The sequence below is a fragment of the Bombus impatiens genome, unplaced genomic scaffold (assembly GCF_000188095.3).
Source record: "Bombus impatiens unplaced genomic scaffold, BIMP_2.2 scf_0377, whole genome shotgun sequence".
Taxonomy (NCBI): domain Eukaryota; kingdom Metazoa; phylum Arthropoda; class Insecta; order Hymenoptera; family Apidae; genus Bombus; species Bombus impatiens.
The window spans coordinates 523244-548904 of NT_176796.1; the positions used below are offsets into that span (position 1 = coordinate 523244).

Below are 25661 nucleotides of genomic sequence, written 5' to 3' on the forward strand. Positions count from 1 at the left end.
CAATTTCTTTTTTACAGATATTTTATTTGTTACTTCTTAAATCTATTTTTTTAAAGTTCTGAGTAACAACAGTATATATCTAACAAAAATTTGTTATACCATACGAGAAACAAATATGTAAAAAAGTTATAGGACGAAAAATTGAAAAAATGTTCTTTCTATAATCTTGTTATGACAGTGTTAAAAATGACGTATAAATAATTATGTCTAAATATGTTGTAATATTTCAAAATTTATATTATTTAACATAGTATCACTTATTAATTCAAATTATATGTATAATATATATTCGATTTATTTATTTAATAATAATATATATTTGATCATCTGCAACAACTGTTGTCCGTTTTAGAACTAAAAAAATTAACAGTAAATAAACTAAAAAATGTGTATACGAAAATTTAGTAGATTTGAATATACTATCTACAATGTTACCCATTTACTAAACATGTAAATGAAAACGTATCATTGGATAGATGATTAGAAGGCTATATTTTAAATAATAATGGGATTTTGAACTTTCAAGATTTAAAGACTATTTCAGGGGAATGAAAACTGTAAATAAAGGAGCAAAAATTAAGTACAAATCAAAATAATTTTCCTCTGATGTACAAAAGGCAGTGATAAGATCAGTAATCAGCAAATTACAATTTTAAAATACATTTTTCTTGAACTGTAATTCTTTAAAATAGTGTATGCTGTAATTGCAAAGTGATTTGTTTAATTAATTTTAGATTGAGTATAAACATTTATAACATTTCGTAACGCATCATAGAGGATTCTTACAATTTTTTAATTGCATTTACTATTTATTTGCAAAAATAACCAATTGGCAAAATTGAATTTTAAGCTATTAATTTATCATTTTTAAATAAGACACGCAGTATTGTAAAATAGCTTCATAACGCGAAAACTAATAGTATATACTAGGAACCGAGATCTTTTTTTTAATGTTTTAGAACAGTGTTACAGAATTTTTAAATAAGCGTTCAACAGTGTCAGTGACAATATACATACATATAAAATAAAAATTTATGACCATATAAATGCGATATATACTAATATTTATTTTCTGTTTTAACACTTCTCAGGAAGTATCATAAATATAAATAAAAAATATTACTTTTATTTTTATGTACAATAACCTCGATGTAATATTTAAATTTTTCTGTTTAACTATTTTTCACGAATAATTATAAATAATTTTAAAGAAACACTCATTATATTTATTTGTTATTCGTATATTTTTAAAATAAATTAATAAATTTTATATTATTTTGAGAAAAGCAGAGAAGTATTTTATCTTTCGCATTTATTTGTCCAAAAAGTACTGTTTTGTCTTGTACATTATTAATTTTCAGAAATATTGTATACATTGAATAAAAGTACATACTACAGATAGTTTATTTACACACTATACAGGATTGGAGATTCATAGAATCAATAATACTATTAATGCGCGAATTAATAAATCGATGTACACCATACTTATGCTTATTTGTCTACTTATTTTGAAAAGAAGGATCGCACAAAGGATACGCACATTGGCGGGATTGTTCACTGACAAAAAAGGTCACAACTGAAATTATGTATGCTTAATTATCATATGAAATTAAAATAGCCAACGTCACATATGTATATGTATCCTTCCTAAGCAAAGGAGAACTTTTAGATTCGATGTATTTAGAAAACGCAGAATTCAGTCTTAAAGGTAGGAAGCACGCATTTTCCTAAATAATTCGCTTTGGTCTTAGAACTGCGTTCATATTACATGTATGTATATATGCATCTCATTGCTTCAACCTTATTTGACAATGTTAATAAGCATCTTAACAAGAATGAAAGCATCATTTGTGATGCAACTAATACACATTTAAACAGTTTGCACAATACGAAAATTAATAAATAGATATGACCAGAATGTAGATAGGCATTAAATGTAAAAAAATGATCTATAGATAAATTTAATACATAAAATTCATTGCTCTAATGATCATCTTTTACTACTTACAAGAATAAGTTTGTCGTCGCAATGTTACATGTTTCTCTTTTAAAGTGTTTTTGGATGCTTCCCTTTATCCATTATTTTCTCGTGTAGTTTGTTTGTGTTGTATTTCTTTAAAAGTTTTGACCTGTACACTCAATCTTTCCGCTGAAGTAGTGGTAGAAGAAGAGGTAATGGAAGAAGATGAGGAAGACGAAGAAGATGAAGACGAAGACGAAAACGACGATGACGAAGATGGATCGTCATTAACAATTGAAGGAGCACCTGGACCAGGTGATGGACTATGCACAGGTCGAAAAGAACAACCAAGAGAGTCAAGACTGGAACAAGACTCTGGAGTTCCAACTGAACTAATAGTTCCAGGATGTAGACTAGATATTGCCACATCCAACCTATGTTGAAAGATATTGCATTGCATATACTAATGACTTTGTAGCATTAATCTAATATTTTTTTTATTTTAAGTAATAAAATTACCTAGATGCAGCAGAAGTTAGCAAACCGGAAGTACGTTTCGCAGGAGGTTGTAACTGATCCATTCCAGAATCATCTAATTCAAATTTTCTCTTAACTGATGCCAAACAACTCGGTCGTATTGCAATAGGACTTAGGCTCCGTCTTCAGACACAAAATTGTTAATTGATAAGACCATACCAATAAACTATACCTTATTATATAGAAGTATAATACACATGAAAAAAAATAACCTTGTAGCAAAAGCTTTTCTAGTAGGGCTAGGTGATAGATTATTTTTCCATGTAGCTGCATGAACACCAGGCGAATAGCAATGTCTTTGACCAAAACCAGTTCTTGTTGGTGATGGTGAAGAATATGTAGTTGAACCACTTACAGATAAATTGATACTCAAGGGGTCAAGAATTCGTTTAGCAATTGGTTGTGATTCTATCTTAAATTGCAATGAAGCTGATTCTGAGTCTTTAAAGGACAATCCTTCTGCTTCTATGGTGAGGTCTTCCCATGATTGAGAGATCTGCATGGCACTGTGTATTTCTTTTTCATGTGCTGCTTCACGACCAGCAACATCAATGCATTCTTCTTGTCTCAATTGACTTACACGTGGTGTTAGCCTAGGAACAGTTCCAGGACTCTAAAACAACAATTATTTTATCATTAAAAACAAATCAGTGGTATAAAGTATCACAAAACTATAGTCAGCAAATGATTTTCTTATTAATAAAGCTAATTACTCTATGGTAACTACATTTATATTTAATTTTAAATAATCGTTTTCTTGTAATTTTAAAGTAATACATAATAAACATGGACATTGCACATATACAAGATTCATTCTTACACTAGTGCTGAAGCGTCGTGTACGAGGTGAATTTGAAAATATGTTAAAATTTGATGGGACATCCCTGCAAGCAATTAAATTATTATTTTGCGATTGTATAATTTGATTAACTGATTATAGTTAAATTTAGCACTTAGATTACATTCATTAACTTAATACAAAATACCTTGGCGCAGAAGCGGAAGGTGATGTTACAGACATTGTTGCAGTGATCTTATTGATCATGGGTGCACTGCTAGACCGTTTCAAACTAATTACTGTGTAGTCAACATCCATGATCATCTAGACCAACTATTTCTTGATACATCTGTCTAGAGACACTTGTCAAGGACTCGAAGTACATTGAAGATGTGCAACAATCTAATTCACTAAGTAAATCAATAAATAATTCTTGGCACAAAATAAACGTATATTGCGCTTTCTCCTGCTGTTGCTATTCGATAGTTCAATAGTAGTAAATTATGTCTTTTAGCACAAGAACTAAGAAGATGCCGCATTTGAGCTCTCATTTAAACACTGCCGCTCCGATTTTCGTTTCACTTTTTGTTGCGCGGTTAACGCAAAATATTTATAATCTATGTTTTGCTTTATAAAATAAAATAAAAAAACTATAAAAACGTAGGCTTTGTCAAATTGAAAGTGTACATAGCAAAAGTACGAAATAGCAAGGTAGATAGACAAATTCCGATATTTCTGATTTTTAGTTCCTACTTGTACCACCGTACAGAAACCAAGTTACAAATTATAAGGTGATTTAATTTCGTAACCCCTAATTCTTCAACGATACCACTAACTACAATTAAATTGTGATTTCTTCGAGTGACCGTCGAACACCTATCGTTTCTTATCATGAAGCACGCGTATGTCAGATCTGGCTATGATCCTTTTGCTTCCTTAGAAAAAATCTTTCATGATTAGGAAGCACACTGAATTTGCTGGTAGCCGCGAGCTCTCGTTAAATTTACAAGTCTAAGCGTACATGATCGAATTGTAAAACTAACTACTATATAAAATATTAGCAAGAAGAAAAAGGGAGGAGAATTATGCTATCTTCAATGATCCTTTTCTAAAATCATAGTTTCTCTCTCTTTCTTCCAAAAGGCGCAACATTTAAGTATTTTCAATAATACTTATGCACTGAATCAATTTAAAATGTTTACTACAAATAAGAAAGAAATAATTTGAATATAATGCTATACGTTTCTGGAATGGTATGATGATTGTATATACAATCGAATTTTAAGCAAATAATTTTCTCGTCATTATGAATATATGCAGTTGGTGCGTATAAAACAAAAGGATATTTAATGGTGGTATTTTCAATAGAAAAAGAGAGAAAACTGCTTAAAATTTATATATCGTGTTAGTTCAAATATCTTTTATAAGATATATTTTATTTTATATATATAATAATATATCTATTATAAATATATGTCAATTATATTATTTTAAATACCTTAAAATAATTTTTTTAATTTCTATAATGAAATAGCTTTTTTCAAAAATATACAATCTAAAAACTGATTTACCGATATAATGACTACGCAATAGATATAAGTAATTATACGATATTTGTTGAATTATACAATTATAATTACAAAATTATTTACCATGTCGTATAATTATCAATAGCTTTACTTATTATGGTTCAAAAGTAGATATCCGAAGATACACCGCAAGAAATAAGTTTATATTCTTTTAAAATGTTATAAATATGACAGGGCAGTAAATTAACAACATATTCTGTAATATATATCATATATATTGCTATATTCTGTAACATAATATAATCTGTAATACAATCACTTATTTTTTGTATCTATCTATATAAAAAATTGTAATCATTAAAAAAATAACATTTATATTCATATATATTTGTTTTATTATATCTTCAACTCCTATAATTTTAAAAATTAATTTTTTCCAAAAATATAAGTTTCATAATTAAAAATTTAGTATTACTTATGAAAACGGGAACATTTATTTATTTTCTACGTATTTTATATTCAATTATTAAAGTCTATTATCTTAAGTTTAAAAAGTCCTGTCTGTGATATAACAGAGTATATATTAATGTTAAAAACAATAATGATTAGTAGATAATAGTTTCAAAATATTAATGAGAGTAAATGAATTTTGTATATTTTTAAATAAAAATTTTATCTCTTTCGCGACAGGCGCCAGCTATATCCGGCATCCACTATCCGCGTCCACGGCGACGATATATATATACATAATACAATATTTAGTAGTATTTAATAAATAGTAGTATTTTATTTTTACTAAATTATATTCAATATTCAAAATTATATTCTATCATTGCTATATAATTTTCAATAAACAACTCAAAGTGAAGATTTATTGCAGGATTTATTTTTAAAGTACAGAACGAGGTCTCAACAACATTTCCTTCATCCAATACATTCTCAAGTTCTCTGTTGTTTCAACGAAATCCTCCAAGATTTTAAACGAACACGTTGGGAGAACAAAAAACGCGAGACGCTCGTACGGTGACATTCGGCGGCATGGCGGCCCGCTCGTAGAGACGCAGTGATGGCTAGTACCCACCGTGGCGAAAGGGTTAAATATCTTTCAATTAATATGTACTTTAAGGTACTGAACATTTACTTTTATGCCCGTTATAATTAAGTAATATCACGTATTTCTTTCCCTAATTTCTAAATTAAGATGGAGAATGAAAAATAGTTTTGAGCAATATTAAAAGGTTTTATTTCTGCTTCCCTCATGCAAACTCTATCCGTTTTAAATATACTGTCTCATCTAAACTGAGATAGCAAGGTATATAAGAAAATACATATATAAGATACGCGAACGATGGTAATTGTTCTTAACAATTATAGAGTTGCAGTAATGAAAGTTCCATAACCACAGTTACTTAACGTTTAGTACAAATAAAAAAATGCCACATTGGATTTCTTATTAAAATTAATCTATTCTATATCTATATCTGCATATCGCATATTTAAATGATTATCTATTATTTGAAATAGTTCTAATGGTTGTGGTATTCTACCAGTTTCCAGTTTAGACCACACTGGAACATCTAGAACATAATAAATAACTTAGATACATATTTATAGATACTGTATAATTATATTTATTATAATTCATAGGAACATTGTTTACCATTAAAATGTATTTCAAAAGCTCCTGATGATATGAAATGTCCTTCTATGGCATTAAAAATAAAAAATATCATTATACAGGAATAAAACCGATTATCTAGACACCATTGCCACAGTGATGTTGGTGATTGTCCTAAATTAAGCCCACTTACTATTAAAATTATCAGTGAAATTTTTGCAAAACTCTAAATAAAAATAAGAAACATAGCACATTAATAAATAACAGATATTACGTGTTATAAAAACAAAATATAATTACCAATAATTTAGCAATGAGCATTTTATTATGAGAGGGAATATAATTTTCTCCATCAATTTGTAATTCTGGATACTTTTGCTGAAGGATATTGACATATTCTTCAAAAACTTTTCTATATCCACATGAATAACTGAAAGCAGAAAAAATAAAAATTATTAGCCTATTAATGAAATTATAAACGTATAAATAAATCATCAAAATAATATATATGTCAAAATATATCGAATAAAAAAAGTAAAATTATTGTTTTTTTTTACAATTAAATTTATAAAACTCACCAATAGAAGAATTTTAACGTCGGTCCCGTTTTTGTACCAAGTTTGGTTAATGAAACTTGATTGTCATCAGCTTTATTGTCTAATGCGCATAAAATAACGCAGAAACACAAAATTAATTTCATACGACGCAGCATTCTTTAAGTCATTGAAAACTCATCAATAGTTTAAATTTTTATCGAAACAACTATATTTTTGTCTTCTAAAAGACGCCAACTAATACTCGTCTACACCTGTCTACACCGATTAGTCACTATCTGCTGTTAAGCAGTGCATTTCCGAATCGAACCGAGTTGAACCGAATCGAGTAAAACATAACTATCTATACAATTTTATCAGATCCATTGAATTCTTAATTTAACTTAATTTAAACATTATTTTGTATTTCTCTGACGTTTTCTCACAAATCTTTGGCCTTATAATAGAATTGAAAATATTTATTTACTTTCTATCAATATCACTTTTATTAGATTTATTTACAATATATCTTTTAAAGTATCCATATCAATACATTAGATTTCAAGGCAGAATGAAAATAAAATAATTTTTAATAATAGATTCATGAGTAAATTAATTTATTTGGTGTTTTCCAATAAATACATATAATTATATTAGGACCATACATATGTATTCTTACGATTTTTGTAATTTATTATTCAATAATCTATACATGTACACTGTGATCATAAATTCATTATGTAATTGAAATCACAGGAGATTTTATAACGCAAAATAAAACGAAAACCAGGAGTAACAAAATTACATTGAACGCTTTATTTTCGAGAAAATCGAATTTGGAGACTTGTCAAGTATATTTAAATTTGTCTAGTAGTCTAGCTCAACATAGACAAGAGTACAAGAATTATTCTACATGCGAAAATAAACCGAAAATGCAGAATGAAGTTATTTCATTTAAGATCTTGTTCTGAAAAAACAAAATTTGAATATGTTTGGTTAAGAATGAGTCTGGTACACATATATTGACAAATTCTCAAATTCGGTTTTCTCAAAAACAAGGCCTTAAATGAAAAAACTTTATTCTATATCTTCAACTAATTTTCATACCTAGAGTAATCTTTTGTCGAAATGATCTATCCTTGTCTATCTGGGATTGGATAAATTCATATATATGTATATTTACCAAGTTTTCAAATTTGGACTTCTCGAAAATATATATATTCTCAATTTCCTTCTTACTTTGAGCTATAGAACCTTTCTCACTTTAAGTGTACCACGAATTTAGGATTACAGTATATAGTAAATAAAATAATATAATCAGTTTCTTTCTGATATAATATATATATAACACAGTATATTTAGCATACGTAGTAATAAAAAATTCACTTTTTCTTTCAGGAATTAAATCTAATTTCTGTTATCTAGTGACATACTACAAATTAGATTTGAAACAATTATTTTTAATGAAAGTAATTCAAAACTAAAATAATGTATACAACATTATGATTTGCTATAATCTTTATTTAAAAATTTTTGAACTAAACACACACATACATGAATCATATAGTATGTATTACAATGCTAGATTACTAGCAAAATGTTAGGTATGTGCAGGATGTCGCATTTAAAGTAACCTTAATAAACCGCTTCGCTATTTTTCAAAGACTATGGAAATGATAAAGTCAATATAATGCAGTAAAATCGGATGCATCATTTGGCCTTTATATTTAGAAAATATTTATTTATAATACTCCTCTTCAATAGTTTTTACTAATTAATAATACTCTCTCTAACAAAAAGATAAAAATTGCCTCTTTAAATAAATACTGCAAACTGCAAAATATTCTTTTAAGTATTAATTACTAAACGTGGAAAAGAAAAATTCAAAATTAGAGCTGAGAAAAAGCAAGATGGATAAGAGTTATTTTTTATGCACTTTATAGTGTACAATGTATCTCTTAATTTTAAAGTGCATAAGTTTATTAAGTTGTTTCCATATATTAAATTTAGTATACAATTTTGTAAATAAAGTATACCAACCCTCAAACTTATTATGTAGTTTTATCAACAAAAATACTTGCTATTTGCTATATTTCATATTCAAAAGAACAATTTCTTTGTAAAAAGTACTTTATAACTTTTTAAGAGGCCATTCTGGCAGCAATATGTTTGATAAAAGTTTTGTTTGAAAGCCAAATAATTCTCTTCAAATAGTTTTTTGGAGAAAAAAAGGCTTCATTTTTAATATGATAATTGACTTGAGTTATCTCCAACGCGCGAAGCTGTCATAAATCTGGAAATCTAATGAAATTTATAAAATTTATAAGTAAATATTTCGGAAAAGAATGAAATATTTAAATTTAAAAACACTACTTAATTAAATGGATTACGTAAGAAAACCATAAAAAGTTTTTAAATTTACCTCATAGGATCTTCAAGGTAATCTGGTGGTATCTTAAATAATTTGGGATCTATATCATTCCGAAAGGCAAATTCTTGAAAAGTGATTTTTGCTGTCACCGTAGGTAAAATAGGTATATCAATTTTTACAGGGAAACCAGGTGGTAATTTCATTAGAACAAATTCTCGCAATTTACTAAAATGTTTGAATGGCGCTATTACTTCCAAAACATTGAGTAACATATCGACAGTCAGTGGAAAATCTGGGCTCATAGCAACTGTTGCTTTAAATGATTTACTGCTTTCCTTGTAAACAAGATTTCTTCCAAGAAGTGGGGATTGACCGGGTGGAGCCATAATATATTCTTCCCAAGTAATATTTGATTCTGGTGGTGGATTTAATGAAGCTCTTCTAACTTGAGGCTAAAAGTTGATAAATTAGCATATTTAAGTAGAAAAAGAAAATTCTGCTACTTTGTTTACCTTCTCATTAGCAAATCCTTGTGAACTTCCTTTTGTTAATGATTCCATAATAGCCTTATTTTTTTGTAAGTCTTCCTCGCTTAAATGTTCTCGTCGTTTCTTACTTTCCAAAACCATTCCATCGATTTGGTAACATTCCGCGTGGAAAGGCCCTACCATCTCCTTTATTAAATATTTGAGATATATCTCAAAAAAATTTTAAGAAAAGAGCAGGAGAAGGAGGAGAAGTATCATAGGCAAAACCAACAATGCTGGCCTTACCCTTTTATCTTCACGAAATATCCAGCCTGTCTGAGCTTTTGAAAGTGTAATACCTTTTGTTGACATTTGTGCTGCCATGATATCACTTGACATAAGAATATCGACTTCATCTTGTATTTCCAATTCTGTTTCCTAAAAAATGAATCAGTGATAATAAATTCATTATTACAATTCATGATGAAAGATATTCAGTTGCAGATGTTAATTAATAAAAAGCAATTTGACCTCATATCTCACTGTTTGATAACGTTTAGCCAGATTATCAAGTACTGCCAATGATTTGCTTGGCTTTTTATCACCATTAAAAATAAATGATATGTCACCTCTTTCCCATCTCATATCATTGAAATCTACTAAAGTAGTGTCCATTCTGATAGATGCTCCCCTTTTATGTATTTTACAAACATCAGAAGGAAGTACACGAGAAACAAGTGGCACTGGAAAATTATAGATACTTGTAGATTATTACAATTATTATAAATTGATTGCGAATGTTTATGAATTTATGGGAAATTCAAATATGAAAGAATATGCAAAAATATACCACATATCCAAAAAGTAAAGTATTCTTATCGTAATATACATATAAATCCTATTTCTTCAGTGTTCACAAAAATATGAATTTGCATGCAAGCATCTGCAACTTAATTATAATTCAAACATAACATTAAATACCCCAACTTTGAAAATCCCATTTTAATTCCATATAGAAGTCTCCCATTTGGCGTAATGTTGCAAGTAAATTTGGCCTTCTTTCTTCCATTTGCTCTCTAGCTTGTTGGTTTAATTTTCTCACAAGTGATGATACTGTAATATATATACATATATATATATAACTAATATTAAAATTATTTCTTTCTGATAAGTAACCTGCTATTATTTTTACTAACTGGTTTGTCTATCTCCATAACTGATTGCCTCTGCAAGTGGACTCCACCCAGCTAAGTTTTTTACTTTTACAGGTGCACCGTGTGCAAGTAATAATTGAATTGATTCTAAAATTTTATTTGAAACTTTACATATATATCAATAATGTATATTAAATAATTATTTATGTATATTAATGTATATTTGAAATATATATTACCTTTTCTTCCTAACATGACAGCTAAATGTAAAGGAGTATTTCCTATTGAAAGAAAATGAATTGTTTTATAATGTATACTTAAGTAAAATCAATTATCAACAAATATATTGTTAACAAAATTATTAAATTTATAATGTTTGTGTTAACCTTGTGTATCTTTTTCAGCGATATTGTAAGTTCTGATTAAAGAACTTAAAGCTTTAACGTCCCCTTGAAATATGCATTTGTGTAAAGGATATTTTTCATTTTCCAAATTCTCAGCCATGGCCATTTGTTGAGAAAATGATAGCCAAAATAACAATGATTCTTTTCTTTATCTAATCGAATCTCTCTTGATGTAATAATAATTTCCTTGTATTCCATTTCCAAAATATGGCACGTTATATTGAATAATCATATCAAAACTTTCATTACATGAAAATTATTCATGAATAAAAGTTCACTATTTGACGTTATATGTTTAATAATTAATAAAATCAATGAATGAATTTTATATTTGAGTGAATATGTTTCAAGTTTACATTTAAACATCGATACTTTTATATGTTTTCTTTCATGATATGACGCCTAGGATATTCATATACTTATGAAGAACTTTTAAATCGCGTTATATTATCGTTGTTTTACCAATGTTGTTACTTTTGCCGCTGTTTTTATTTGCCCTGTGTTATTCGTATTTGCGCTAGGTGGTCGTTATTATAATCAAAGTAAATAGGTTGGTCACCTCATTTAACGTTTCCCTTATAATACAATTACAAAGTGTTTGTTATCAAAATGAACTTTATCAAATTGCAATTTATTTTAATATTACTTATCCTAAGTGGTACAAATATACTGCATTAATATCACCACATTAAGATGGTATTTACTTACACACTCTAGTACAGTTTATACATTGTAATGTATGTTCATATATGTATGTATCTGGTTATGTGTTAATGCATCAATGAAAACATCTTATGTTGACGAAATTATTATAATTGAAACATGAACATAAATTAAATCTGAAAAATTGACAACTTTGAGAATTATGAGATTGTATATTTCTTTATAGTAAACTTATTATAATTTATATTATACTATATAAAAATTATACAATCAAGTAACAAAGATGAAATTGCTAGGGACATTTTCAAAATTTTAATACGATATTAATCGAATATACACATGCTTTAATTATATAATTCAAATATTTAAATAAGTTAAAAATTACATAAAAATAAGTTCTAATATTTGTATATATCCATCAATTTTCTGCTTTTATCTATTAATTTTATGAAAATATATATGTATATGTATCATTATATTATTGTAAATTAGTAACTATTAAAATACCGTTTAGGTTATTTTCGATCTATTTCTAATCAATAAACTTTTATTACATTATTAAATACTTTAAATAAATTTTAACAAGCATTACCAAATGATTTCCAGTTTTCTTCTTTTCTTTAGTCATATAGGAATGAATTAAGGCTCATTTGACTAAATTAGAAATTTACTTTAATTAAAAAATTTATTTTACAATTATTTTTACAATTATATATCATTATGTGATACTTATATCTCTATACTATACAAGCACTTAAACCATTAATATATAGGAAGTTCAAATCAAAAAACGAAAGTACAATACTTAGTTCATAATTCTTTAACTATCAATGAAATTTTGCATAATGACTTGTTCCCAAATGGTTAATGTCTTAAAAAATATTGCTATCTGTAGAATTTATTTCTTCTTGATCAATATTAACTGCTTCTGTAGCTGTTTCTGGGGTTAGTGACACTGACCAAATCGTAGAATCGTGAGTTTTTAATTGCTTTTCTTTGTGCATCAATGATTTACCTACAACTTTATCATTTGTTTGAGCAGGGCATTCAAAATGAACACAGTGAAAAACCTAAAAAGCAAAATGTTTTAGATAACTTTTGGATATGTATAAAATGTGTTTAATTATAAATAGTTTCGTTGCTCTCTAACGTCACTATTCCAAATGAACATGCAATCATTACCTCATTTGCTGTATTGTGTGTTCCAACGATACGTATAAAAACGACAGGACGAGCAGGTTCAAAGTGTATTGTTTGCCACGAACGACAAGCTTCTCTGGTTTTATCACCAACTAGAACCCAACTCCAAGAATTACCGGATACCTCTATATAATAAGAATACGAACGATCATCGCAATCCCAAAGCAATAATCTATATGTAAATAAATATTGATTAGAAAATTTCATATTTTCTTATTTGTTATAGGTAATATAATAATATATACCGCATAGAATCTATAATGTACGGTTGTCCAAGTTGTACTAAAATAGAACCAGATCCAACTTGATGACATGTGTAACCACTATCCCAATCATAATTTGATGTATCACCATTTAAGAGAGCATTCCGAGATCTATATTTAAACAATTTATTACAAAGGAATGAAATACATTTATACACAACAACTTACGTACCTACAAACACCTTCTGTAACAGTTGCACTTTGATCCATAGTAGCAACATTTCGTGTTGGAATAACAAAACCATTATAGAGCTTTTCTGTATGATTTGTATAATATGCTTCAAAACTTACAAGATGAAAAACCTTTAAAATCAAAAGTTATAATTATACAATAGAAAAACATTCCATGTAATTTTAATAATGATTTTACTTTGTTTACGGTATTATTTGTCCCAACAATACGAATATAAAGAACTATTCTTGGTTCAAAGTATAAGTATTGCCAACTACGACAAAAGTATTCTGTATAATCAATAACTCGAGCCCAAGTTTTTTGATCCATGGATACCTACAAAGCAGTAAGAAATAATTATACTATGAAGAATTAAACATGAAAATTAGTACTTAATCTATTTTTCTCACTTCTAAATAGTAAGAATATGAACGCATATCTTTATCCCAGAGCAACATTTTTACATGGTTGATGATGCATTGAGTTCCTAACTTGACTAAAATACCGTGTTCTCGTGATTCAGTAATAGTATGTCTGGTATACCTAATAAAAGAACAGTATTATTTAAATGAATAATTTGGAAAATGAATTTATCAATTTACCCTCGTTCCATATCATAATTATTTGTATCGCCATCTAAAAGATAGCTACGCATTTCACCCTGTAGGACTTGAGCACCATGTAGAGGATGAGCAACATTTACATCAATAAGTAGTCGACCACGATAATTAAGATCTGAATCACGTGTTTGCGTTCTTGCAGCTATTGCATCTAAGATTGCTTCCGGAGAAATTAATCCAGTTGGACGAACAACATTTAAAAGATCTGTGATTGAAACTAAGCATAATCGTACCTTATCTACAAAATTTGTCTAATCAATTGAATAATGTATTATATAGAAATTATTTTGAAAATATATTTAAAACAGATTTTTTATTTTTAATGCTTTTATATTTACCTAAAACAGTTTTGCCATCTGCATCAGGATTTGCATTTACCCATGCTCGTACAGCTAAAAAGATATCAATCTCTGGCGCATAAAAGGAATCTCTTGAGACAAGTTCATTCAAAGCATCAGCACTTAATTGTAAAAAGCTTTCATGTTGAATTACTTCACATGCATGTTCATCCATGTATTCATGACAAACCTAGAATAGATTATTTTCAGTGGATATTTTCAAATGTATTTTTAGATATGATATCAATACCTTGGTAAGAAATTCTAGTCGATAAAGGAGTGCTGCACCGAATATGAGGCAGACATTTTTTATATTTAATATTTCTCTAAGATAATCTGATATGGAAGCTTCCAATTCTGAAAATCCATAAAGATGTGCTAATCCAAGAATATCCAACACAACCTGAAAACAATAATAATTTGTTGATTAAAAATGATAATGAAAATAAGTGACAATTAATACCTCTTCACGTCGGTCTGTAAAAGACATTCGTCCTGTATATATGTACTCAAGTAGGCCTTTAAAACCAGTCAAATTAGCATCTTTTAACTCAATTTCGTGTTGTGTAGATTCTTTTAAACCTCCAAACAAAAGAGCTCTGAAATATTGGCTACGTGCAGCTAAAATGATTTTGTGGCTATTAAATCTTTGTCCACCAACAATTAAAGTTACATCTGAATAATCATCTGAGAGATAGAGAGCACCAATATCCTCAGAAAGTGTGTTAATATGATTTATGTCACCAGAAATTGGATATTCTATTGATATATTTAATTCATGGTGAGAACTCATTTTTTAGGTTTTGATCTTTTAAATACAAAATTGCAATTCCTTCTTCCCTAATTATTTTTCTTTTTTAAAAGGTTTTCCTTATTGATAAATACAATGCCCCGTCAACATCGAGATACGTTGATAGCATAATACTTCTCTCGATACTCATGCACTCACATTAATTAAGAAACAAAAAGTAGAATCAATTTTACAGAAACTTTATAATTATTAAACAGTAAAAGTAAGGTTAACTTCTAATTTAAATTTAAGGTTAATTTTTAATCTTTAATTGTATTTACATGCTTGCAGTATGTATACTACGATTTTGCGTTTAAATTGCGTATTTAACTTTTTTCTCTATGGGTAAACAATTTCTATAAATTTAAATAAATCTCAGAGAAATCATTATAACATAAAAATAAAGTCACATCCCATTTATAAAAATATTATATTTTACATTTAATTTTGTACTATCTATTTTTTACCAATGGTATCTATTGATCACAACATAAATATCATAGACTTATAGATACTGAAGATAGACAAACGTTGAAATGCAATATGCAATATTACATTGTGAAAGCATTATGGTCTGAAGGCAATGCAATACGTAAAATATGAATACCATAAGCTAAATACAAATTTAATATGTTTAAAACTATTTAAATAATAACATAAATTACACACATGATATATGTGTTACATATTTTAACGGTTATCACAAATGCTCATGGAACACCGCCATGACCATCCTAACTGTTGTTTGACGAAGTGCGCGAAAAATTGAAAGCAATTACTTGAATTGTAAAGATTACTTTTATTAGAAGATAATTTGTTCGGGACTGTAATTATTCATGATACGAAAAATTAGTAAGTTGAAACATCTTTTGTTAAGCTCTTTGCTCAAGCTTTTCTTCTTAAGTTTGAAAAATTTCTCTCTGTGATCCAATACTAGATTAGGTTCCGCTTTATCAATCAAGAATTTTCCTGGTGGTTTCATTCCATTCTCGGATTGTTGATAATGGAAATATTTTGCAGTCACACTCGATACGGTATCATGTGCAAGGATAAAGTGCATAGAATCCAAGTTATAAAAGAGAAAACGTACTAACAATATTTATGACTTTTTTAATTATTAAAGCGCAATATTCTTTCAAAAGGATTACAAAATCTGCAAATTTATCATAAGATAATCAAAAATTCAATATTATTATAAACATTTTAATGGAATAATTATATATATATCTAATTATCTTTATTTCTATTTACATACTTCTAATAATATAAACATTAACTTTTAAGGTATCCTGTTTTGTAAGATGTAACGCAAGGTAGCGTATAATGATAGTTCGTTCTTTAATGTCCTAATATCTGTGGACTGTCGAATCTATCTTTTATATTTCCAATGGTGCAAATGAATTACCCGGTCAATTAATTGTTAGTATTTGAGAGTTTTTACATCTACGCTTTTTGAAACACGAATGTTAAAGAGGAAAACAAATATAGTTGAGAAAATATCTTCTTGAGAATATTGCATAATGACAAAAGGTACAATTTTATTTGATTGCAATCAACATATAAACATTATTATGTTAGGTTAAGTAATTCGATCTTTTTGTTATTACATATTATTTAAAATTATATGATATTTGTACATTAAACTAATTGTATTTTTTAATGATTTTTGTCGTTGAGGTTGGTATAATGTTGCTTAAATTTTAAATTCAGATAAAAAATTGGCAAAAATAAACAAATAATGGAACTTAAATTTGATCCAGTTCAAGTATAATTTATTAATGAAATTATCAACTCTAAAAAGTGTTTCCTATATAATTGTTATTACTATATTATAAAGTACAGTGTACAAAGTATTCCAATGTCTTAAGCTGTTCCTTAAATGATATTAATAGGCATGAAATACTAATAGATACTAGAAAATAAATATTAGATGTGAAATTTTAATAATTTTTTAGACGAAACATTGGAGAAAAAATCAGTTGAAAATAATGATACTGATAAAAAGACTGCATCTGAATCTGGTCCTGATCCATCAGCACCAATAACTAGAAGAGGAGTATTAACATCATTCTTAACTGGCAAGCCAATGGAGATACCAGAACAAGATATTGTAACTACTTAGTTTATCCATCTTTGTTATAGCTTATATAGCTTAGTTATATTCATTACAATGTAATAAATGATGTTCTATCGCTTTTTTTATAGTTAGGTAAATGCAGATTTGTGTCCGAATTTGAAAAATTAAATCGTATAGGTGAGGGCACCTATGGAATTGTTTATAGAGCAAGGGATACAAAAAACGATAAAGTTGTAGCCTTGAAAAAGGTACGAATGGAACATGAAAAAGATGGCCTTCCAGTCAGTGGTTTAAGAGAAATATCTGTTCTTTTATCCTGTCGTCATGAAAATATTGTACATTTAAGAGAAGTGGTAGTAGGGAGAAGTTTAGAAAGCATATTTCTTGCTATGGAATATTGCGAACAAGACTTAGCAAGTCTATTGGACAATATGCAAGCTCCATTTTCAGAAAGTCAAGTCAAATGTATTGTTTTACAAGTATTAAAGGGTTTGCGTTATCTACATCATAATTTTATTGTACATAGAGATTTGAAAGTTTCAAATCTCCTTATGACAGACAAAGGATGTGTAAAAATTGCTGATTTTGGATTAGCTAGGTGGTTTGGTTTACCTTTAAAGCCAATGACCCCTAGGGTAGTAACATTATGGTATAGAGCACCAGAATTGTTATTACAAGCTAAAACTCAAACAACTTCTGTCGATATGTGGGCTGCAGGTTGTATTTTAGGTATAGTATTTTCATATTTTTTTCTAATTTATGTATAACATTAAAGATTTAATATAATAATTTAAATTTCGCTTATGCGTATACATGCTTTTATTAGGGGAACTACTGGGGCATCGGCCTTTATTGCCTGGACGATCAGAAATTGCACAATTAGAATTAATCGTTGACTTGCTAGGCACACCAAGTGAAGCAATTTGGCCTGAGTTTAATACACTTCCAGCGCTACAGAACTTTACATTAAAACAGCAACCATATAATAATTTGAAACAAAGGTTTCCATGGTTAAGTGCTGCTGGTTTGAGATTATTAAATTTCTTATTCATGTATGATCCAAAAAAGAGAGCCACTGCAGAAGAATGTTTACAAAGTAGCTACTTCAAAGAAGCTCCTTTGCGTAAGTCACGGAAAACGATATGTATAGGGTGATCTACCAGAACTACTGTCTATACATTTCTTCCAGCGAATAACAACAGTCACGTAAATCGAAGTAGCAATATCTGGTGAACCATCCTGTATATTATTATCGTAATACTTAGAAATTCTTAATTATCATAATATTTTAGAATTGTTAATTACCATTTAATTTAATCTTTTTTTAGCATGTGACCCCAAGCTTATGCCCACTTTTCCACAACATAGAAATATGAAAAAAACTGCTCCACCAAAAGAGGCTAGAGAACCAGAGACGAATGTTACAGATCAAACAAATAATTTACCTGCAATTTCAGATCTTGTAAGACCTTTATGTGTTTCATCATGTTTTGAAAAGACATCTTAAAACTGAAATTAATATTTTTTTCAGCTTGGTTCACTCGTCAAGAAGAGGCGAGTTGAATGAAGAACGTACTTATTTTTTGAATGCGATACAAATCTCGACATTATTGATTTAAAAATATTTCATTTCAATTTATATCCTTCATTCTCAATGTATGAATTCATTCACAGATAGACTTTGAAATAAATAAACTGTATTAATAAATACTCAAAAAATATTTAAAAAAAACATGTATTCGTGAAAAGAAAATGAACACACATTTTTTACTTTAAATACTTAATTATATTTATAGTACGACAAAAATATTCGATCAGACATGAATTCAGCATGTGAGACAAAGTATTTAATAAACATCATAGCTCACTAACATAAAGTAACAAAATTATTATCAACAATCTATGTATGTATACATTAAGCTATTTTATTACTTTTGTTATTATAGTTTTATTGTACAAATCTCCTCATAAATTTATTGTTTAGATCTATAGATATAAATTCAACTGTTTTTGGTAGGTTGTAATACATTTTCGTAACGCTTCTTATATTCGCCACTTGAATCATATTTTGCGGAAAGTCGTTCCCAATCCTTCGGTCTTTTCGTTCTCAGATAATTTACTACTTTGTTCGCTGTATGTTTCTGTTTTTCATTGCATTTACTACAACCTGTAGATAAAGCGTCGGGTAAAATTTCTGAAACAATAAACAAGTAAATTATTTAACATTTTTCCAATTCAATTATAAAAACTCTATACAATTATTTTATGAAGTCTTAATACAATAATACATATTATAATTTTTTAAGGACAATTAAATAGTATAAAACTTTTTATTATATAATTATTTATAATTATTTCTCATGTGCAAATTGATCCTTTATACAATAAACCATAATAATCTGAATAATATATATAAATTTACATATTAGAAGGAGAGAGAGAGAGAGCAAGCAAGAAATAATAATGATTTTTGTCAAATTGTATATACATAGGTAAAAGTTAGGATAAGGATTTTTACTCTTGTGTTTGTTTAAGAACAATATGAAATAAGTTCTAACAATTTTTTGTCTTCCTATAGTACTATTTAATATTATTTTTAATATAAACATTATCTAAAAAGCACAAATTTAATGGAATACTCAAAATTGTTTTTTTTATACTCAACTCAATATAATTTCAACTTAATTTATAATATTTCAACTTAAAGGAAATGGATTGTAATAGAAAAAAGAAAAAAGAGGACTTATTAGAACAAAAGTTATTTCAATATATGTATACAGTATATCTAGTTTATGTGTATATGTATTATTATTTCTCTAGTTATTGAAAAAATAGGTATTTCATGTCGAAATTGTTTGATTTCGTGGAGGAAACTTAATGGAATGTCTGAATTTTTTTCTGAATTGTTATTTCAGAGATGTCAACATTAATTAAAAGTTTTTAGACTAGAGCCATATACATATTATTGTAATTGCCATTTTATTACACATCTCAAAACGATTTCAATGATGTGTATGTATAACGAGAATGTTTGAATAATAACTTATCGGATATTATTATGAAAAATTCGACTTAAATATGAAATTCGGACAACATTTTGTTTTTCATAACGTGTAATCTGTAAGATGGAAAACAATTAGACTTTTCTTATTCGTACATATGTAATCGGGGTAACAGCGTAATTAATTGCATCTTGTACAATTTATGTGAAATACTGTTACGAATTTAGTAAAAATTGTACAATAACATAAATATTTATGTCGCCTGGAAAGAAATCGTTCTTCATCTTACGAATCAAGTGTTACGAATAAGAGATATTAACTAAACTTAATATACCAATATTCTCTATTTTCAGTCTCACGACTGAAAAATGGGCTTGGTTTACAAAATCCTTGACTTACAATTCTATCTTAACCTTTCACTCTTCCCATTCGCTCAAGTCTCTCATTTTCACTCTTTCATCTTCTATTACCTAACTATATTTCTAATTACTTTCTCTAACAATACTTTATACTATCGCTTTCTTATATATATATATATATATATATATATATATATATTTCTTTTCTTTTCTTTTGTTTGCTATAATTACATCTCTTTTCTCGTTTGCTTTACCTTCAACTTATCCAATCCTATCTTAATCCTATCTTATTCCTCTACTTTCCCATCCCTTTTTTCGCTCACTGCTTTCTCTATCCTGATCTCTCTGTCTGTTTCTCTACAATCCTTCATCAACTGTTTCAAAGTCCGGAATTTGTCTTCGGACAAATCGCAATTCCGTCCGTTTCTTCCCAATATTTATTTCACTTTTCCAAATTTCCGCACCAAATTTTCGCCCTTATCACTAGTCGTTGACTTCCGTCTCTTCTCTCTTCATTCAGATACTCTGCTAGTCCTAACATTCTAATTATGATTATTTATATGTATATACAACTGTGCTAATTTGCTATGTCGCATTTGTTGCTGAACCTTCGTATTCTCTTTTCTTCACATTCTTCTCACGTCTTTTCTTTCCCCTTTTGATCGTTCCATTCTCTTCTGTTTGTCTCAATCTATTTCTTTTTAGGTACATTTTCCTCTCTTTCATTTTCTTTTCCTTCAAATATTCCACGACAATTTTTCTCCCAATCCTATTCTGAAATCTTTCTCAGATTTCAACGCTTTTTAATTCCCCCTCGCTCTTGATTTTTCTCTTTTCGTTTCCTCTACGACTAAATAATAATCGTATTTAACGTTTGCACGATGTCTTCGCAAAAATATCCGATAAATTATTGTTTAAATATACTCGTTAACATTGTTTAATAAAAAAGATGACAATAATAAAAATATATAATGCATGTTAAAAAACTTTGCTGATATTCATGTCTCTGTAAATAACAATCTAAAGAAGATTCAAACCTTCCACTAAGTTACCTTGATGAAATCAAATAATTCTTAAAGAATATTTTTTCGCATTTTCAATATTTTCAATTATATTTTATTATAAACATAATAGCGTGTATACATTTAAACCGAACATACTGTACATATGTATAATAATAACTTAGACGTTACTTAAGAGAGTTCGATGTAATCAAAACGAGAAAGTTCAAAGCAACTTATGTAATAAAGAGAGGGAGAGTGAATTGAACTCTGTCGTAATCGTTGCAGCAGATGCACGTAGAAACCTCGGAAAGAAACCGGTGTGACTTTTGGTCATGCAGTTAAATAAAACTGCTTCGTTAGTTATAAAAATATCTATGTCTGTTTACAAATTTGTAAATTCTGTAGTTTTCTATGTACATCTTCTTTTTTATTTTAGAAGTGATCAATTGCAAAAGTTCGAAAAAGAAAGAAAATAATAAAGCACTAAAAAAAAAGATATACATATATACCTACAGTATATTACAAGTATATTATATTCGAAGTCACGTTTTAGAAAATGAATGTTTTTCTATCGTTTCGTATGTTTTACGATATTAATGCTATTAAAGTAAAATCATTAACGTAATTGCATTTAAAATATAAAAATATTAATAACGGATAGGAAAGGATATTTATGAAATGTCATTTCCTTCGTTTCTCACATTTTTATACAGTAATATCTACATAAATTAGTACCATGTATTAATAATTCATTTGTTATAAACCGAACTAAAATTCATTGACATTTTAATACAGAAATAATTTCTCCGTGGAATTTTATATAGATATGAATATAAATAATATCTTTACATAAAAATATGAACAATATTATTTGAAAAGTATATGAGCAGCACAAATATGTAATTAATTTTAGTACTTTTATATTAAAATAAATCATACTTTAGTATAAACTATTATACACATAAGTATAGCTTTCTACTGTTTTTACACTTGTAAATTAGGTATTTTACATGTATAATAAATTAATAAATTATTAATTAAATGTATAATCTCGAATGATCTATAACGGGGCTATATCACTAGATAGAAGTAACAAATGTATGTACTTACTTTTTAATTCTCTGCCTTCGTTGGTACATGGTCCTTCGTCCAGCATGCACTTAATGTAATTGGTGAGGATACGACCATTTTGCAGGATCCTGTCCACGTCTACATTGTCATATTTTGTAGTATAATCTTCCGCTGTTACACAAACGACTGCGACCAAGGCAAATAATAAGAGATAAATCTTCATATTGTAATTGAAGCACGTTCTTCCAGCTTCAATTTCAAAATGCAAAACTCTATGACGATTATACCAACGAAAGCGATATGAAGATAGAAAAATGTACAGATTATTACGTTCCGTTTAACGAAGTAATAGATGGTAATTTAAAAACAAATGTTATTTGAAAGCTACCATATACAGCGGAAAGTAAACCGCTCTTTGTAACAGTTGAAGCAAGTTGTCGAATTATATAGCTGAAGACAGAGGACATTGGAGGGAGTAGATAAACGCGTTAGTTGAGTATTTTATACTCCATGGAACGTACGCATACGTTGTACAGTAGCGATTGAATACAAGCATCAAGATATAAAAAATAATACCGATAAATAAAATAAATATATTTTATCATTTATATATATCAGTCATATACTTTTCACCTGTTTAAAGTTTTCAAACTAGCTAATTAATTTCGTATATCGGTGTTAAATCTACCGAGAAATTAGATAAATGGACGAAAACAAATTTAAATAAATTTTTAAAGTACGTATTATTGGACTATCGTTTGTTCTATGAAATGTCGTGAATATACATGATAATTGAACCTAATCGCGTTAAAACCATCTGTTATATAAATTTGTTGATATTAATATGCAATCAATTTCTTCTAAAAGAAAATTCTCTAATAATTATTTTGTCTAAAATTATATAAAATGCTCTCCGTATACGGGGAGTGAGGAATGTTTGACGTTTGAGAATACATGTTGAGCAGTGTGATAGAAATAGTTAACACAGCGAGAACAACGTGCTATCAAGAATAATGAAGAGATTATTCTTTGCCGTGTTTAGAGGATGACCATCGGGTATTTACGTTGCGTACCTTGCCAAGGACGATTGTCAATAAAAATACGATATTAATGCTATAACAAGGTTTACGTTTGGAAATCTTATAATTTACCCATCTCGATATATGTACAATAAATAAACAAATCAAAAAGTGAATAAACTTTCTCGATTAAAGGATCTTTAGATAATTGAATAGATATCTAGATAATCATAATCGAGTAATAGATACTAATTATTGCAGTGATAAAATCGTTCGATTTAATTAATTGGTGTAATTTTATATTTTATCTCTTACAAAGTTACAACGTATTTTGGGAAATAGATCTTTTTGATCGAGAATAAATATTATTTCAAGACACCGATTATGTAAGTTTAAAAAGTAATATATTCTTTTAAATGAATATATCATGAATATATCATGTGTTATTATGTATTCGTTACCTGACGTTTACTTCTCCTATTCGTAGAATCTCCTATTACCTGTTGATCCATGACTTACAAAATATTCCGTTCATATCGTGTACAGACATATATTCATTTCGACATTACGATCATCAGATTAATTAAAATGCACACCGTATCACAACTTCAACCCACTTTATCATTCGACTGTATCGTAAACCGACTATACGTCGATTATAATATGTATAAACTTTCTATCTTGTCCCTTAGACTTTGTCTGACGCGAATACACATTTCATTTTGATCAAATTTCATTTTGAACAATTATTCCACCGTTGTTCTCTAGATACATCTAAGATAGGCATATATGTATAACAAGATAATCATCGGCTCTGAATTGTTCTGTAAGAACGTGTACCTGTAACGATAATATAATTCCTTATAAATTTTTCCAAAGATATATTGACTTTTAAAAGATCGTTAGAAATCTAAGAAAGAGACGAGACAATGGCTGTTTGCACCATTCAGTGAGATATATCTTATATATCTGCCACGACAACGAAATATCTCATATTTCTAAATTTTGTATATTTATTAATAAATTACGATTGATTGTAGCTAGTTGGTACGAAAATTTAAAGACAAATCAGGAAGGGTACGAAATCATATATAGTATATGATCCGATAAGTACTGATATCGAAAATACGAAATTTCTAACATTGGGTGTAGGTAAGTACATAATATAGAAATTTATGGTAAATACATTTTACCTTGTTCTTTTCTTTTTATATATGACAATTCTCACAAACACAAATGTTTGATATTATGAAATATTATGAGTTATATTAAAACTTTTTAATAATAAAGTTAATTACGTTCAAAGTTATAGAATCTCTCAAGAATTTGTTGCAGCGTCAAATATTGTTTTCCATGATATCCTTTCATCCTACATAAAATACTTGAGCAATTCATAACGGCGTATAATCGATTCCCATTCATTGGGATAATTTTGTTGCATAAATATTGTCAATTTGTGTGCAAGTGCAGCTTGTCGAGGTGTACAACGTTCACAATGATTGTTCGACGCTTCTGGCAACAAAGCTGTAAGAATCGTAACAATATTTTATATGTAATACGAACGAATTATTAAATCTGAATACGACCTTCAAAATTTGCATGCTAAGAGGAAAAACAGTTGATTCCGCTTAATTTATCTCTTGCTTGACAAATATCATTATCGTAATTTCATAATAAAATTTATTTATTAATAATGCATACCTTTTATTGATGAAACGACAAAGCAAAG

The 25661-nt window shown here is 28.1% G+C and overlaps 6 protein-coding genes across 9 annotated transcripts; 1 reads left to right on the forward strand and 5 right to left on the reverse strand.

Annotated features, from left to right (window-relative positions):
- Positions 1-1295: 1295 nt before the first annotated feature.
- Positions 1296-4397, reverse strand: LOC100744776 (protein FAM122A). Its single transcript, XM_003489891.4, has 5 exons — positions 3487-4397; positions 3321-3384; positions 2713-3113; positions 2483-2623; positions 1296-2397 (listed from the first exon to the last, which is right to left on the reverse strand). Exons 1-5 carry the CDS (start codon positions 3600-3602, stop codon positions 2076-2078), a joined length of 1044 nt encoding a protein of 347 aa, XP_003489939.1. The 5' UTR covers positions 3603-4397; the 3' UTR covers positions 1296-2075.
- Positions 4398-6026: 1629 nt separating this feature from the next.
- Positions 6027-7313, reverse strand: LOC100744899 (thioredoxin reductase-like selenoprotein T homolog CG3887). Its single transcript, XM_003489892.3, has 4 exons — positions 7004-7313; positions 6726-6855; positions 6468-6651; positions 6027-6384 (listed from the first exon to the last, which is right to left on the reverse strand). The coding sequence occupies exons 1-4, from the start codon at positions 7135-7137 to the stop codon at positions 6272-6274; spliced, it is 561 nt and encodes a 186-aa protein (XP_003489940.1). The 5' UTR covers positions 7138-7313; the 3' UTR covers positions 6027-6271.
- A 1145-nt stretch (positions 7314-8458) lies between these two features.
- On the reverse strand, positions 8459-12088 carry LOC100745018 (ankyrin repeat domain-containing protein 13C). Its single transcript, XM_003489893.4, has 9 exons — positions 11337-12088; positions 11190-11231; positions 10993-11097; positions 10778-10909; positions 10328-10539; positions 10103-10234; positions 9842-10003; positions 9381-9781; positions 8459-9259 (listed from the first exon to the last, which is right to left on the reverse strand). Exons 1-9 carry the CDS (start codon positions 11458-11460, stop codon positions 9244-9246), a joined length of 1326 nt encoding a protein of 441 aa, XP_003489941.1. The 5' UTR covers positions 11461-12088; the 3' UTR covers positions 8459-9243.
- A 584-nt stretch (positions 12089-12672) lies between these two features.
- Positions 12673-16129, reverse strand: LOC100745138 (BTB/POZ domain-containing protein 9). 3 transcript variants are annotated; one of them, XM_033320943.1, is made up of 11 exons: positions 16102-16129; positions 15074-15231; positions 14861-15013; positions 14611-14800; positions 14255-14510; positions 14063-14195; positions 13851-13988; positions 13653-13783; positions 13463-13591; positions 13200-13389; positions 12673-13087 (listed from the first exon to the last, which is right to left on the reverse strand). In XM_033320943.1, exons 1-11 carry the CDS (start codon positions 16112-16114, stop codon positions 12890-12892), a joined length of 1689 nt encoding a protein of 562 aa, XP_033176834.1. In that variant the 5' UTR covers positions 16115-16129; the 3' UTR covers positions 12673-12889. The 3 variants fall into 3 exon arrangements, with proteins under 3 accessions (XP_033176834.1, XP_033176835.1, XP_003489942.1); XM_033320944.1 differs by lacking the exon at positions 16102-16129 and adding an exon at positions 15682-15829; XM_003489894.4 differs by lacking the exon at positions 16102-16129 and having other exon boundaries at positions 15074-15830.
- A 593-nt stretch (positions 16130-16722) lies between these two features.
- Positions 16723-19342, forward strand: LOC100745259 (cyclin-dependent kinase 10). 2 transcript variants are annotated; one of them, XM_012386122.3, is made up of 6 exons: positions 16723-16930; positions 17356-17510; positions 17606-18206; positions 18304-18600; positions 18806-18939; positions 19009-19342. In XM_012386122.3, exons 1-6 carry the CDS (start codon positions 16921-16923, stop codon positions 19042-19044), a joined length of 1233 nt encoding a protein of 410 aa, XP_012241545.1. In that variant the 5' UTR covers positions 16723-16920; the 3' UTR covers positions 19045-19342. The 2 variants fall into 2 exon arrangements, with proteins under 2 accessions (XP_012241545.1, XP_033176837.1); XM_033320946.1 differs by lacking the exon at positions 19009-19342 and adding an exon at positions 18667-18706 and having other exon boundaries at positions 18806-18893.
- A 36-nt stretch (positions 19343-19378) lies between these two features.
- LOC100745378 (ejaculatory bulb-specific protein 3) lies at positions 19379-23472 on the reverse strand. The gene is made up of 2 exons (XM_003489896.4): positions 22953-23472; positions 19379-19671 (listed from the first exon to the last, which is right to left on the reverse strand). Exons 1-2 carry the CDS (start codon positions 23134-23136, stop codon positions 19478-19480), a joined length of 378 nt encoding a protein of 125 aa, XP_003489944.1. The 5' UTR covers positions 23137-23472; the 3' UTR covers positions 19379-19477.
- Between the last annotated feature and the right edge of the window lie 2189 nt (positions 23473-25661).